At 47.2% G+C, this 16,425-nt stretch overlaps 1 protein-coding gene and 1 non-coding gene across 2 annotated transcripts; one reads left to right on the top strand and one right to left on the bottom strand.

The window, feature by feature from the left end:
- Positions 1 to 5,355: 5,355 nt before the first annotated feature.
- Positions 5,356 to 5,427, top strand: TRNAQ-UUG (transfer RNA glutamine (anticodon UUG)). The gene has a single exon. It is a non-coding gene; the product is annotated as a tRNA-Gln (tRNA).
- Positions 5,428 to 11,306: 5,879 nt separating this feature from the next.
- Positions 11,307 to 15,931, bottom strand: GNGT2 (G protein subunit gamma transducin 2). The gene is made up of 2 exons (XM_035136236.3): positions 15,842 to 15,931; positions 11,307 to 12,912 (listed from the first exon to the last, which is right to left on the bottom strand). Exons 1-2 carry the CDS (start codon positions 15,923 to 15,925, stop codon positions 12,787 to 12,789), a joined length of 210 nt encoding a protein of 69 aa, XP_034992127.1. The 5' UTR covers positions 15,926 to 15,931; the 3' UTR covers positions 11,307 to 12,786.
- Positions 15,932 to 16,425: the final 494 nt, after the last annotated feature.

Here is a 16,425-nt window from a genome sequence, read left to right as displayed (position 1 = left end):
TTTTTAATAGCTTCATTCACATTAAAGTACGGTTATTTTGGCAGGTTAGCAGCAGGACGGCTGATCTTGCATTTTGTTAATGCAGGATTTGATGAATGGCAGAAACAGGGTCAGGTCATTACTAATACCTTACATAGGCATGTTAAAATAAGATATTATTTCTTATTTTGAGAAGCAAACTTCGCATCACCCTCAGCTTAACTCTTCTCTAACCCTGGTGTAAGATCTGGTGAAGTAATTTTCTTGTGAAATTGCGATTACGGTAGCTGTCCCTAGATCTGCCACCACCTACCAGAGAACAATTCTCCAGTGTTAAAATGTAAGACTCGGGGCTTTCTGTGGTGGTGCTAAAAGTTTCAATACAGCATTATAATATGTCAAGAAAACAAACTGTCGTAAGAGGTATTCATCGTACCACTTGAGGACTAAAAGCAGTACTTATCTTGGGTTTACTTATAAAATCAACACTCTACTTGCAGAGGCCTCTTGACTCCGTTGTGGGCCACAACTCTCTTTCTCACACACATTTATTTCTGTTGAATGAATGAATGAATGAATGAATCTTTATTTGCGTCAGCCATCGACCATAGCAACAAAACAAAAATGCGATATACAAAGAACAGAAATAAAAAGTTGATTATATAAAACACACTTAGGGTCCTGAATCATTTATTTCTGTTTCTTCGGAGCGTGTTCCAGCACTATACAGACATTCTTTTTAAACTGGAATAGGACAGGCACGAATTTTAATTTTTGTACATTGAATTGTGTCCCTATGAAAAAGAGTGTACAGGGTGAATCAGTGTCGCTCAAATCTGCCTGGATTTTGTTACAGTGGAACCTCAGTTGTCAAACGTAATTCGTTCCAGAAGACCGTTCGACTTCCAAAAAGTTCGACAACTGAGGCGCAATGGGTGGCCACCAAATTCCATTGAGAAAATGGAGAAACGCGCCTCGGAAGCCCTTCAACCTCTGAGGCGCGTTCGAAAATGAAAGCATTCACTTCCGCGTTTTGGGGGTTCGGGTTCCGAATCATTCGGCTTCCAAGACCGAACCAAGAAGCCCAGTGCAGCTTCTCTAAACTATGGTGTGTGATTTGGCCAGGGCCATCTTAAGTATATCTGGCACTGTGGTGCAAGGATCCCTCCAGCGGTGCCCCCCCCCATTTCCTAGAGTTGCCAACTTTTTTACAGTGCTGCCGGCAGCTTTGCAGGGCTGGAGGAGGCGGGCAGCGGCTGGAGGGTGGCTCCTCTGGCGGGGAAGAGGCAGAGGCTCTGGGTACGGCCCTGCTTCAGCGAGGCGGGCGAGGGCGGCAAGCTGATGTCGGGAAGTGCCATGCCCAGCCTCCGCCTCTTCCCTGGCACCCTCCAGAACCTGGCGCCCCGCTTGCCTGTATGGGCAAGATGCCCCTGGATGTGGCTGTGCTCTGAGCCATGGTACATTGGTTTACATGGGCGTACCCAGGATCAAAGCTAGGGGGGGCACACCAGCCACGCCCCCCAGTCACCCAATTGGCTAGCTGGCAATGACGTGGCCAGGATCCCCCAGGAGGCATGGTCAACGTCCACGCCCCCCAGAGGAAAAGGGGCCGTTTGCAAGGCAGCACACAGAGCCCCCCGCGCTTGCACTCTGCCTCTCCCGCTCCTTTAATGGTAGCAGTGGCTAAAACGAGGAAGCAGCAGCAAAGCTGCCTCCGTTGAAGGAAACCTGGACCTGGTCCTGGGCTAACTTCAGCCCACACTCTTTCAAGTCACAGCGAGCACATGCCGCAGAGCATTGTGGGGCAGCACTTTCTGTGCTGTGCTCGCTGTGACTTGAAGGAGTGTGGGCTGAAGTTAGCGCAGGTCCAGGTCCAGGTTTTTTTTCAACAGAGGCAGCTTCGCTGCTGCCATTTCGCTTCAGCCAAGCAGGCTGAGATGGAGCACAGCAGGCAGTGTCCCTGCCTGTCCTCTCCAGCTGCCCTGCTTCTGGGGTGGGGGAGCTGCCCCGCCTGCCCCATGCTGGGTACGCCCATCTTGGTTTAAGCAAATATGCAGTCTCTCATTTAATGTATCTTTTAGAATATGGAGAAAGGGGGCATCTGGCTTTCCTTAACAACCCCCTGTTAGGCACAGACATTCCCTGTGTGGCTTGAGGTGCAAACATTTTAATTCCCCCCCCCCATCACTTTCTGTTTGTTGCTTACTGTCCTCTCCCGTCTTTTTGAGAGGTTCCAGCTATAACCAGTAGAGGGCAGCAGCACACGGATCCAGCAGCACTATTTGGTGGTGTTTTTATTTATTTTTTAAACAAAGTAAGAATAATACATTAAAAATTGTGCACCCCGACCCTGAGACTATTATTTATAATAATCATTGAACTTTCCAAAAAATTGACACTTCTTGAGATGGTTTGACCCCTCAGGTGGTACCTCAGGTTACGAACTTAATTCATTCCGGAGGTCTGTTCTTAACCTGAAACCATTCTTAACCTGATGCGTGCTTTCGCTAATGGGGCCTCCCACTGCCGCCAGTGCGCGATTTCCGTTCTCATCCTGGGGCAAAGTTCTCAACCCGAGGTACTACTTCCGGGTTAGCAGAGTTTGTAACCCGAAGCGTTTGTAACCCGAAGCGTTTGTAACCCAAGGTACCACTGTACAAATTCTACAAATATCTTCCATATTTTCTCTGTCATTTCTCTTTCATATTCCCTGTCTTACTTTGATATTACACGTTAATTTATCATTAATCGCTATATCCCACACTTCTTTATACCACTCTTCTATTTGAAATCCACCTTGCTTTTCCCATTTCCTAGCTATGATCATTCTTGCCGCTGTCAGCAAGTTTATGATTGGTAAGTCCTTCACAGCTTGCGTACATTTAACCTCATCATACAATGATATCAGTGCTATTTCTGGACTTTCATTCAGCTTTAACCCTGTTATTTCTCTTAGCTCATTAAACACCTTTTTTCAAAAGTTTTACAACCCCACCACATAAGTCCCGGTTTCCTGATGTCCCCTCCAATATAACACCGAGTGTTTTTGGTCTATTTGATTTAGTCTTAATCATTTTCTTTTATCTTTATAGACATCATTTTCACAGTGCATTTCTCCCCTATTTTCCCCCAGCTTTGACTATTTATTGGAACTGTTAACTCCTTTCTCCACAATTATTTTAGCTGATCTAGTTGATCCTCTGATTCTACTAATATTTTGTAAATTTCACTGGTTTTCCCTTTCATATTTTCTTATTTATCTTCCCAGAACTATTTGTTTTAAGAAGGGTTGCCTTATTATTGCCTTAGCATTGGTTTTGGGGTACAGTATTAGCCTGTACCCAGTGTCTGAGGTGTGAAAGAAAAGCGGGTCAGAATTTCACCACAAATCTGAAGTTATGCAATTCACTCAAAAATGATGCCAGACTGTTGCAAATCCTCCCCTCAAACGTTTGGTGTTGGAAACAGAAGATTTTACTCATTGCCCAGAACATCGGGCATCGACAACTAAATCTGCGGAAAAACATTTTTTTATTTTAAAAAAGCCACCCTGAATTTGGTCAGAATTTCACCAAAAATCTGAAGTTATCCAACTCACTCAAAAATGGTGCCAAACTGTTGCAAATCCTCCCCTGATACATTTGGCAATCGAAACAGAAGGTTTTTAATCATTGCCCAGAACATCAGGATTCGACAACTTAACCTGCGGGAAAATTTTTTTTGCAAAAAAATCCCTGACCAGAATTTCACCTGGTCAGAATTTCACCAAAAATCTGAAGTTATCCAATTCACTCAAAAATGGTGCCAAACTGTTGCAAATCCTCCCCTGATACGTTTGGCGGTGGAAACAGAAGGTTTTGAGTAATTGCCTGTCAAGAAAACTCCATGGACAAAGACAACAGGCATATAAAAGTTATGACGCTGGAAGATGAGCCCCGAAGAATTTATGCTTTTGAATTGTGGTGCTGGAGGAGACTCTTGAGAGTCCCATGGACTGCAGGAAGATCAAACCTATCCGTTCTTAAGGAAATCAGCCCTGAGTGCTCACTGGAAGGACAGATCCTGAAGCTGAGGCTCCAATACTTTGGCCGCCCACCTCATGAGAAGAGAAGACTCCCTGGAAAAGACCCTGATGTTGGGAAAGATTGAGGGCACAAGGAGAAGGGGATGACAGAGGACGAGATGGTTGGACAGTGTTATAGAAGCGACCAACATGAGTTTGACGAAACTCCGGGAGGCAGTGGAAGACAGGGATGCCTGGCGTGCTCTGGTCCATGGGGTCACGAAGAGTCAGACAGACTAAACAACAACAACAACAGACTAAGAAGTGGTCTAGAGTATCATGGTGGTTTTATCTTGTTTCAATATAAAAATCATATGAATTCATGAGGATGCATGCCTCGGATCCATGTTTTTGTGGTGCTGCAGCACAGCAAAGTGTTGGATCCACGTTTTAAATAGTCCAGTCTGCTTCTCTCATACCCGATGCCTTGGATTCTAGCAGTAATCAAGTATGATACTCGACTCTCTGGCTATTGCCCTCCTTCTCACTACCAGCCAGGAGAGAGAGAGAGAGAGAGAGAGAGAGAGAGAGAGAGAGAGAGAGAGAGAGAGAGAGAGAGAGAGAGAGAGAGAGAGAGAGAGAGAGAGAGAGAGAGAGAGAGAGAGAGAGAGAATGAATATCTTCCAAAGCGCACCGGCTTCTTCCTTGCTTCCTTGCTTCTTCCTTGCGAAACAGCCTGATCCGGTGCGTTCTTACGCAGCAGCTGATCCCCGTGCCTAAAACGATGCTTATTCCTAGTTACGCATGGAGATTTCGCTCGGGGTGGCCGTTTCCTGTTCCTATCAGGGCACGATCTGCAACCCGCGCTTGCCATTAGTACAGTATACGGAATGAAGCAGCAGCACCCGCGTGACACCCTTGACACCCGTGTGTCCCCCCCCCCAAGCACTCAAATATCTTAGGCAGGTGCTTCTCCGGCGTCACCATCAGGCCTGGCTGGCTGGCGCTGCAGCAAGGCTCCAGACGTCCTCTTGCACCCACCCTGGGCGTGCAACGCTGCAGCCGGGACTACGGTAGCGCCACGGTGCAAAGACCATGCCGTGAAAACGAAGCTCTACAAGTCTAACGTTGCATAAGGAAAATAAATAAATAAATAAGCCATTTCCTGCTTAGCTCATGCTCATGTTTACTTTCCCACCCACCCACCTACCTCGCCGTATGTTTTGTTTTGTTTTGTTTTCCTCCTCTCTCTTCCCCCCTCCCCCCCCGCCAGCCTAATCCGCTCGTACCATTTGCAGGGCAGCAGAGGGGGAGCAGCAGCGGTGGTGGCAGCTGTAACTGAGGAAGCCTCCTGCTCCACTAAGGAGCCAGCAGGTCCCATGGTGTAATGGTTAGCACTCTGGACTTTGAATCCAGCGATCCGAGTTCAAATCTCGGTGGGACCTCGTGGGGGACATTTTTGCCCTAAGTAAATTTAGGGACCTCTTACGACCAGGAGTTGCTCCGTCAAACCAGGAGGGTGGGGGAGAGAAAGGGGGCTGTATTTTGTGCTTGCAAGAGGCATTGGTTAGTACTGCGCATGCGCGCGGCTCTCCAGAGAAAGTGGAGAACTGGAAGGAGAGGAGGCGAAGCGGATCCGGCGCTGCTTTTCATTGGAGACGCTTTAATGGAGCGCCCGGCTCCGAGGGTCCCTTAGCTGCCAAGAAAGGCAAGCGAGGTTTGCAGCATCTTGGCTGGAGATGGCCAATGCTATGCACGTCGAGCAAGCGCTCGCTTACTCCGTGCAGCGTCTGCTAATATTTTTGCGCTGCGCTTTTGCAGGTGGGCAATGCTTTTGCAATTCGATCACTGGATAGAGACCTGCGCCCTCGTCCGCCCTCTTTATTATGCAACCTCCCGGGGGCATCATTTCATAATTTAGCGTGCGTCCGTGCTGCAAAAGAGAGATTTCAATAGCTTGGGGGCAAGGCTCACCCCTGGGCAGAATCCGTGCATATAAGACTGTGCCAATGGCTACTGACTACAGGGAGGTCCGAATGCCAGTTGTTGGAAAGCGTTGCGAGAGGGGAGAGGGTACGAATTGTTGGGAGTTCGGTCCCTGTAGCAGCAAAAGTGCAGAACTAGTCTGATTAGATTAGTGGTTGAAAGAATGAAGAAACATAAGATTTATTCATTTCGTCCACGGTATGATTACCTGCCATCTAGTCATTTTGACACTAGGGCACCCTGTTTGCAAAATTTAACAATTCCAACATACAGGCGTGCTTTCACTTTCTCAAGACTGAATACTGTATACTGCCTTGAGGCTGTACTGGTGGGTCAATTCTGTCCTAAGTCAGTAGCTCATGTGCTTCTGGCTTGCACTCTTTATAAAGATTTGAGGAATGAGGTTATTACTCCTCTATTATTGTCCATGCGGGGTTGGGGTCGCTCAGCCATTGCTACTGTGTCCAGTAAAAACTTCAAGTGATCGATGTCCCGTAGGATGGTCGTTGGGATTGAAAGGAGAAGCCTGGATCTTACAGGGTCATATAGGGAACAGTAAAAGAAAAAGTGTATATAGTCCTCTATCATTCCCTCATTGCATGGGCAGAGTCGGAGGTTCGGTGGTATGTTGGAAAAAGCGCCGTGTAAGAATGCTGTAGGTAACCCCTTGGTTTCACTTGATGTAGCTATCTATATTTTACAGGCCCTTAAACTCAGGGCCACTTTCCTGGCCAACCAGCCAGGCCCTAGTCCTATGTAAATTCCCGTTATATTTTTACCGAACACACATTCCTTTCGCCTTCACCCAACCAGTTGCATTTACCTGGATTTTATATTTAATGTTCTAATTGTTTTTGTTGTAGTTTTATTGTTGTGCGACAGTTGCCTGTCTGTACTTGTGCTATGGCCATACGGCTAATGCAATAAATGATTGATTGATTGATTGATTGTTGAGTCCCAGCTCCTGCCAACCTAGCTACTGTGTCCTTTCTTTTAGCAGATCAAGGTGACAGCAAAAACTGCAAGGTTTTTAGCGGGGGCAATTGGAATAAGATCTATAATTTGACTGTTGATATCAGCCCCCCCAAATGTATTTTCTATAGTTCAGTTTTTACCTCTATCTCCAGTACATTTTATTTTATTGCTGTGGCTGGTGGCTGATGCAACTAAGGATTCTCTCTCTCTCTCTCTCTCTCTCTCTCTCTCTCTCTCTCTCTCTCTCTCTCTCTCTCTCTCAGGTTTATTACTCCTGAGTAAGCAAAGCCATCCCGAGGACAAGATTACATGTGACTATCACAGTGCCATGAAGTTAACAGAAGGGAAGGGCAAATCCACACCAGACACTTAAAAACACATCCAGCACACATTTGAAGCTAATCTTGGGATCTGTAGTTTGTTAAAGGGTGCTGGGAATTGTAGCTGTGTGGAGAGTTCACCACAGCTTCTATGCTTTTGAATACCATGAGACCACAGGTTCAAATCCTGCTCGGTGTTTTCCCACAAGCGTCCTGTTCGCCACTGTGAGAACAGGATGCTTGACCAGACGAGCCACTGGCCTGATCCAGCACTGTTCTTCTTCTGGTGTCTTGTTTTATATTAAACTATGTAATTCATTGGGGACGTGGGTGGTGCTGTGGGTTAAACCACAGAGCCTAGGGCTTGCCAATCAGAAGGTCGGTGGTTCGAATCCCCGCAACAGGGTGAGCTCCCGTTGCTCGGTCCCAGCTCCTGTCAACCTAGCAGTTCGAAAGCACGTCGAAGTGCAAGTAGATAAATAGGGACCGCTCCGGCGGGAAGGTAAACGGTGTTTCCGTGGCTGCTCTGGTTCACCAGAAGCGGCTTAGTCATGCTGGCCACGTGACCTGGAAGCTGTACGCCGGCTCCCTCGGCCAGTAAAGCAAGATGAGTGCCGCAACCCCAGAGTCGTCCGCGACTGGACCTAATGGTCAGGGGTCCCTTTACCTTTACCGTTATGTAATTCATTAAGGGAGCTGACGTGTGGCAAAATAGTGGTGAAAATGGGTTGTTTTTCTACGTTGCTGGATGATAGGTTTTACTCCTTAAATAAAGAGCAAGTTGCTCAAAATGTGCAAGATATTTATTTGCTTTTCATGGGGGGTTGCAAATGAAGGGCCTTTAATTATGGACTCTGGCCACATGGGGGCACACCTCTCTGTGCTAAGAGGTTCACAGAAGGAGAATAAGAGAATAAGATAGACTTGCAGAGGTGGCCAAACTTGGCCCTCCAGCTGCTTCTGGACTACAACTCCCATCATCACTAGCTAACAGAACCAGTGGTCAGGGATGATGGGAATTGTAGTCCCAAAACTGCTGAAGGGCCAAGTTTGGCCACCACTGTAATGGTAAAAAAAAGAAAAATATAGAAATAAACTGGGCTACAAAAAAAGATTTGCTAAAGGCAAAAGACAGTAAGCTATTATTAAAAGACTACGAGGAAATAAGGCATCACTTAACGGGGGGTTCAGTATCACCAACTAAATGAAGTGTTCAAGGCAGATAAGAAAAGAGGCTTTACAAATGAAATCTCATTACTAGACAAAGAGTTATTACAAAATAAGACCTGAGCAGAAGCTGGAGGTGCTCACATACTAAGCCCCCCGCCCCAATCCTGTTTGTCTCTCCTCCAGCCCTTTCAGCATAGGTGCCAACTCCCTGGGTGCCCAAGCACCCACAACACTCCCCATGAAGGGGCTAGGCACCCACAAATTTCAGTGCCAAGGCCATACACACTGCATGGCACCCACATAGTTGTTCTTGAAGACAATTCAGCAAAAACATTTGAGGATTCAGGAAATTATCTTTAAAAAGTGGGACATCAGCATTTGCAAGAGAGCGTTTTTGAGAGCAAATTAGTTCTAGCTGCATCATGGATTCTTTTGACCCTTGGGTTGACCTGAAGGTCTGTGGTTAGGCAGCCAAAGAAAGGTGTGTCTGTTGGCCTCCCTGCTAGTTTCACACCAGGACAGCTGGGAGCTCCCACAAAGTTATGGAGAAGGAATCAAATTGTGAAGGCCCCCAATTTCGGACCGTGACCTCGGTGCTTCCTGCATTACAGGAAATCTTCGGGGAAGAATCGAAAGGCAAACAGGAAAGGCCTAGAAGCCCAAATCCCTTTAAAAGAGATTATGTCATTCTGAAATAGGCTATAAAGTACATAGCTTGGCTTAAGTAGGTCACCTGTTTTACAGAAGGAGAAGAGCCCTCCACCTCGCAACGCATACCTGACCCTTCAAATATTTTTTAATTAAAGTTCCTCAATGGATGGACACGCTCAGATTTTATGGGAAATCATACCACTGATCTAGAGACCCAGGCAAAAGATTGCCAGCATGTTGCACTGCCTGTGGAGACAGGGTGCTTCCAGATGGCCTGTTTATTGAGTGTTCACCCTGATTTAGTTTTCAGGGAGATTAGACAGTGTTGGCTATTTAATGAGCATTCAAACCGATTTGTTTGTGAGGTTAGATGACCATTAAGTCAAAAACAAGGGTTGCACTGCACTTTCTGCTGCATTTCCTTATCACTTTCCTTATTGGAAAAAGTCTGATTTGGGGGGGAAGTGAGTTTGCTGTACAAAACCTCCCAATCAAGTGTCATTGTGCAACCTTTGGGATAACCAGCCTCATATAGCCAACATGTGTAAGTCTTTCTTAATGCATGAAGGGGTTAAGATCATAGAGCAGGCTTCCTCAACCTTGGCCCTCCAGATCTTTTGAGACTACAATTCCCATCATCCCTGACCACTGGTCCTACTAGCTGGGGATCATGGGAGTTGTAGGCTAAAAACATCTGGAGGACTGAGGTTGAGGAAGCCTGTCATAGAGTAAGCTGTCTTGCCAGACGTATCATGGGAGGAACTAGATCAAGCCTCCCCAAACTCAGCCCTCCAGATGTTTTTGGCCTACAACTCCCATGATCCCTAGCTAGCAGGACCAGTGGTCAGGGATGATGGGAATTGTATTCTCAAAACATCTGGAGGGCCGAGGTTGAGGAAGCCTGAACCAGGTAATCAGGCCTATTCTCTCCCAGCCTACCTGAGAAGCTCAATGTGTAAACAGGTCTGAGCTTGTTGCTCCAAGTTCAGACCGCATGGCTTTAACAAGCCTTTATTGCGTGCCTGTACCAATAAATTAGGAATTTTCACTATTGTAATCAAGCCAAGTTTAACATCCTGTGCAACTTTTTCTGAATGCTGTATGGAAAAGCACATGAATCTGACCTTTGGAGGATTTGTAAGTAAACCATGTTTAACTTGCCAAACATGCAATGCAGTCATTTTCTGTGCTCAGAGAAGAGAACTTTGGGAGGAACTTTGAAGGGCATATTTTAAAGGTATAACAGCCTATATTTCCATGCATTGCTTTACCACGCTGCATATTTTGTGACCTTAAATCTGGGGGGGGGGTCTCTCACCAAATAGTACTTGCCCCAAACATGGGATCCAGGAATTCTTCCTTTCCGTGTCGTTTTTTCCTTGAACCAACACAACATGAAGTTGTTGGGATGTATTTGAATTCCATCCAAAAATAGAACAACCTGGAAGCATTGCCTGAGGTACTCATGTGGGGGCATCACCAGCAATGGGAACAGGCCTAAATTGCATTCAGGGGATTAGGGCAGGCATCCCCAGACTTCGGCCCTCCAGATGTTTTGGACTACAATTTCCATCTTCCCCGACCACTGGTCCTGTTAGCTAGGGATCATGGGAGTTGTAGGCCAAAACATCTGGAGGGCCGCAGTCGGGATGCCTGGATTAGGGCCTAGATCAGGCATCCCCAGAGTTCGGCCCTCCAGATGTTTTGGACTACAATTTCCATCTTCCCCAACCACTGGTCCTGTTAGGTAGGGATCATGGGAGTTGTAGGCCAAAACATCTGGAGGGCCGCAGTCTGGGGATGCCTGGCCTAGATAGTTAAATGGGGACAGCCTCTCTCTCTCTCTCTTTCTCTCTTTCTCCACACCATACATTTAAAAGAACGTTTAAGCCACATTTCCCCCCTGCAAAGAATCCTGGGAATTGTAGTTTGCCCCTTACACAATTGTGTGTGCAATTCCCAGCACCCTTAACAGTTCCCAAGTTTCTTTGAGGGGGAAATATGCTTTAAATGTACAATGTGTATGCACATTCTGAGGTGAAATAAGTGTATTTGACAGTCACAATTCCCCCCCCCCCACAAGAACCCACATTTCTCCCCTTGGAATTTCCCCTCACCGCCCTCCACCTTTCCTGCCTTAGATATGTTTCTCCAATAAATGCTTGATTTGAGCTTCGAAATAAATAAACGAATCAAGAAAGTCAAAGCAGGCCACATCCATTGCTGCACACAAAGATCTGCATTTTTAATTAGAACAATTAGGTGATTGTATTTTGCACTCCACAATACAACTGACAATTCAAAATCTGACTTTAACGCTGCCGTTATTTTACAAGACAATTATGTGTGGTGATGCTGTGTAAAGAATAAGCCTCGTTACTTTTAGAAAAAGTGATGGCAATTATTAATCTTTGACGAAAATTATGGACAACAGGCGGGCTGTGTTGTTATTGTGCTCAGTGTTAATATTCATTTGTCTCAATCCATATATTTATACTGTGTGTGTGTGTACATACATACATACATACATACATACATACATACATACATACATGAGACATCCCACCTGAAGCAAGGTTAGGAAAGTAAGAATAAAAGCTGGCAAACTTTTCAGCATTAGGCTCCAACAGCTGTTATAAAAGCTCTATAGCTAGAAGGCTCTGAAAACTCATGAACGGGGGGGGGGGGACTGCTTTGGGGTGGTTTGGAAGAGAAAAATGGCCGGAGGGGAAAGGATTAGGCAAACACACCTTGGAGCTTTTTTCTTTTCCAAATTGCCCCCTCCTGAAGCTGGTTCGGGCTCGTACAGTGCAGATGTTATAAGGACTGTGAATCCAGGAGGCTTACTCACGAAGAGAAAAAAGGAGCCAGGGGAGGTGTGTGTATGACTTGACACAGAAAAGTGGTCGGAGGGGGAAGGATTAAGGTACTCCTGGAACTTTTCTTTTTGGGCTTTAAAAGTGCTTTAAACGTACAGTGTGCACAGAGCCCTTTACGTCACAAATGTGAGTTATAAAATCTGCAAATGTGTGGAGAACCCTTTTCTTTTCCGACAAAGGGCAATTGACCCACAGAAAAAAGTCAGTGGGATGGTGTAGCCAACGGTGGGTGGAGTCATGGCCAGAAGTGGGTGGAGTTCGAAGCACCACAGGATTTTATTTCTCTCTCTCTGCTATCCCATCTCTGCAAGTTACATGAAATTAGGCCAAGGGCTTCAGATCCCCCACCCCAGCTGTAAAAGACACTCACTTCTTAAGAAGAAGCTTCCTACACAAAGAATACTTTTCTTTGCCTAGCATTTTTCTCTTGGAAAGCTAGTGAAAAACAACAACCAAACACATACAAAATAATAAGCCAATCGAACTAAAAAAAAAACCTAAACCAGCAATTAAAACCAGGCTTCTTTGGGAAACTGGTGATGTATTTACAAAATGGGAATTTATTTTATTTATTCAATTTATATCCCATCCTCTTGAAGCAACCCAAGGAAGGAACTGAATGTGAGGTCCTAAAATAGATATTGTCTTCTTCCTTTTTTCTTTTGGAGGAGACCACTTTCCAATTCTTTTGTTCTATGTGAAACTCCAGCAAAGGAGTCCTACCCCCGCCCCGCCTCCCGGCAGAAGATCATTTACACTCAGTTACGCTAGACAGGTTCTCGCACAAGGACACAACAATGATCTTCTTTCGGCGGGGCCGGGGTCAGCTTATTATACAGCCTCCCTTCTCCTTGAATGGGTTTTTGTCTTCTGGAACACCTTTTAAGAGAGGGTCTTCTCCAGCCATGGATTCTATATAATCCTTGAGTTCTTTTGCTGTCTTGGAGACCTGTGTGAGAAGGGGGGGGGGGGGGAAGTGGCATCATCATTGTGGTTCTGTGGACTAGCCCAAAACTTTTTGGTACCTGATCCCTCCTGGAAAGATTCCTAGACAGGTCCGGGAAAACCTGGACATAAGACAGCCCTACCCATAACGAGTGCCTGGCGTGCTATGGTCCATGGGGTCACGAAGAGTCGGACATGACTAAACGACTAAACAACAACAACCCATAACAGATTTACGGGGACATGGGGAGGAGGAGAGGGAGGGGAAGTGCTACCGTGCAGCCCAAAGTCTTTGCACCAGTGGATCATTCTACTTCATTGACTACAACCCCTCAATCAAGGGCGTACCCACCACGGGGCAAGTTAGGGCAGCTGCCCTACTCTAGAAGCCAGCTGCCCGCCCCCCCCCAAGCTAAAAAGAAAGAAATCTCAATGCAAAAAGTGGGGTGCGCGGCCCCAGCCAGAAAGAAACAGACCAGCCCTCCCCCCTTTCCCCTTTCCATAACCCATCGCACTTTCTCCTCTCCCCCTCCCACTATCGAGCTGCAAAAGCGGTGGGGTGTAAACGTAAGAGACGGAGGGAAACAGCGCACCCGGGGGATGGGGCGAGCTGCCCAGAGGGGCGACCAGTGCCGTGGGCAGGGGGGCAGGAGGGGGCAATTGCCCCCCCAGAAGCAAAAGGCTAAGGGGCGCAGCGTGGCAGCCCCAGGCTCCGGCTCCCAGCGCAAAGCTCCAGAGGCGCGAGGGGAGCGTAAGCGGAGGAGCGCTAAGCGGGAGCGGGGAGTGTAAGTGGAGGAGGCAGCCACAGGCTCGCGTTCCCCGCGCACCTCTGGAGCTTCGCGCCGGGAACGGGAGCTTGGGGCCGCCTCCTCGGAAGACCTGGGAGGTGCGGAGGAGGCAGCCCCAGGCTTGCGTTCCCCGCGCGCCTCTGGAGCTTCGCGCCGGGAACAAGAGCCTGGGGCTGCCTCCTCAGAAGAGCTGGGAGGACGCAGGCCACGTAGCCCCGCCCATATTCCCACTGTGGCCCCTCCCCTCCCACCCCTTGCCCCCGCCCCTTGCCCCCCCCTAATTTTGATCCTGGGTACGCCCCTGCCCTCAATGGGAGCAATTTCTGAATAAAGCTGCCCTGTGAAAGCATGCAAATTGGTGGGGGCTGGCTCTACCATTGGACAGAGTGAGATGGTGAATGGTTAGTTATTTACTATTTTCCTTTTGCTTTTTTTAACTGCTGGAGAGGGGAGAGGGGCACTTGTGGGATTTTCTGCCTGAGAGGCCAAAAATAATGTGACCACGGTTTGGTTTGGCCACAGCGGGTGGCACTGTGGGTTAAACCACAGAGCCTAGGGCTTGCCGATCAGAAGGTCGGCGGGTTGAATCCCCGCAACGGGGTGAGCTCCCGTTGCTCGGTCCCAGCTCCTGCTGGGACGTCAAAGTGCACGTCAAACTGCAAGTAGATAAATAGGTACAGCTCTGGTGGGAAGGTAAACAGCGTTTCCGTGTGCTGCTCTGGTTCGCCAGAAGCGGCTTTGTCATGCTGGCCACATGACCTGGAAGCTGTACGCCGGCTCCCTCGGCCAATAACTCAAGATGAGCGCCGCAACCCCAGAGTTGGTCACGACTGGACCTCATGGTCAGGGGTCCCTTTACCTTTACCTTGACTTTTGGAATAGGGTGAAGCCTCTTTCTGCTCCTCCTACTTTTGGCAGCAAAATGTCTTGGGCCAACACAATAAAGTAATGACTAACAGACTCCTCCCACTAGAGAAAGTCGGAAATCTCAATTTCAAACTTTTTCAGGGTTTTTTGTATAGCCAAGTACTAAACTCTGGTGTGTGTGTGTGTGTGTGTGTGTGTGTGTGTGTGTAAATACTGTATTCGGCAAATCCCCCTATCTGGAAGCAAAATCCTCACTGATGTTATCTCCATGAGTGGTATTCAATGCAAGGCCTACTCAGATGAGACCCATTCTAGTTAATGGGCACAACCAACTTAGGTTTGTTAGTTTCAATAGGCCTATTCTGAGTAGGAGTTAATTAAATGAATGCCACCCCATGTGTCTTGCTACTTGAATGTTTGAAATACTCAAGTAGCTGTCTGGTTGAAACAACCCATAGTCTTTGCACTACTACAAAAAGTGGGCACCGTTCAACAAGAAATTCTGCTGCGCAAGACACATTAAATATTTGGGAACTGTGCAATACTGTTGTATCCTCGCATAGCTTCCATTTATTTCAGTGGGCCTTGTGCAGGAGAACTTCTCAGTGGCTTATGCTTGCTTCATTTGATCATAGCCAGAACTGAACAACCTCCTCTATCCACCTGACAATTTGTGCTGTGTGACCCAGGTGGCGCTGTGGGTTAAACCACTGAGCCTAGGGCTTGCTGATCAGCGGTTTGAATCCCTGTGACGGGGTGAGCTCCCGTTGCTTGGTCCCAGCTCCTGCCAACCTAGCAGTTCGAAAGCACATCAAAATGCAAGTAGATAAATAAGAACCGCTACAGCGGGAAGGTAAACGGCATTTCCGTGTGCTGCTCTGGTTCGCCAGAAGCAGCTTTGTCATGCTGGCCACATGACCGGGAAGCTATATGCCAGCTCCCTCGGCCAATAATGCGAGATGAGCGCGCAACCCCAGAGTCGGTCACGACTGGACCTAATGGTCAGGGGTCCCTTTACCTTTAACTTAAAATAACTGTATATAGGGTTGTATATATACCATATCTTTAAAACACATGACATCCTCCAAAGAACCCTGGGAATGGTAGTTCCGCCCCCCTCCCACGGAGTTACAATTCCCAGCACCTTTAAACTGCATTTCCCACAATTATTTGAGGAAGTCATGTGCTTTAAATGCACATTGTGTGTGCAGCCTGGCACCAATTGGCCGGCCAGCGTAAATACTGGTATTTTGTCTCGGAGCATTTGGGAATCATTACCATTTGTCTTTCAAGCTTCACTTCCTTTTTCAGCTGGTCTAATTCCATCTTTAAGAGCTCTTTCTCAGTCATATCCTGGGCCATCTTGCCCTGAAATCCAAAGACAAATCCATATTAGCCAATCTCACGCAGCCCCTCTGGCAGAGACAAATGTCACAACAGCGAAAGCTCCATTCTGGGGCAACTGACAACTTGTGGCGGGGTGTGTGTGTGATTTTCGCTGGATCCTTAGCAGCGGGGAGGGTTAAACTCCTCCTCCTGCACTGTGGCCCCAGCTCAGTTTCCCTCCCCTTGTGGTATCTATTTAAAACTTTAAAAACTGTGCCCATCAATAGATTGTAGGATTGACCACTATGTTTGGTGTGTCTACTTATGCCATAGATATTCCTTGCTCCCTACATGCAGTCACGGCAGTGAAGATTCGCAAAGAACCTTGGGTTTAATCAGTTAGTTAAGCAGCTTGTTCAACCACCACCATATGGCTCCCCCCGCCACACTTCGTTTGTTGCAAAAGTTGGGTGACTTAAGCAAGGGACTAAGAAGGTATGCATCTGGGAAGGAGGAAAAAATAGGGATAAGTTATG

Source organism: Zootoca vivipara, chromosome 12 (genome assembly GCF_965207765.1).
Source record: "Zootoca vivipara chromosome 12, rZooViv2.hap1.1, whole genome shotgun sequence".
NCBI lineage: Eukaryota > Metazoa > Chordata > Lepidosauria > Squamata > Lacertidae > Zootoca > Zootoca vivipara.
The sequence above is the reverse complement of the archived record's forward strand: the minus strand, read 5'-3'. Positions and strand labels throughout refer to the sequence as shown.

Coding starts and splice junctions, on each gene's coding strand:
- GNGT2 (XM_035136236.3), bottom strand. CDS start 15,925: ATGGCCCAGGATATGACTGAGAAAGAGCTCTTAAAGATGGAATTAGAC. Junction 12,913..15,841: donor TGAAGCTTGAAAGACAAATG/GTAATGATTCCC, acceptor CTTCTCACACAG/GTCTCCAAGACAGCAAAAGA.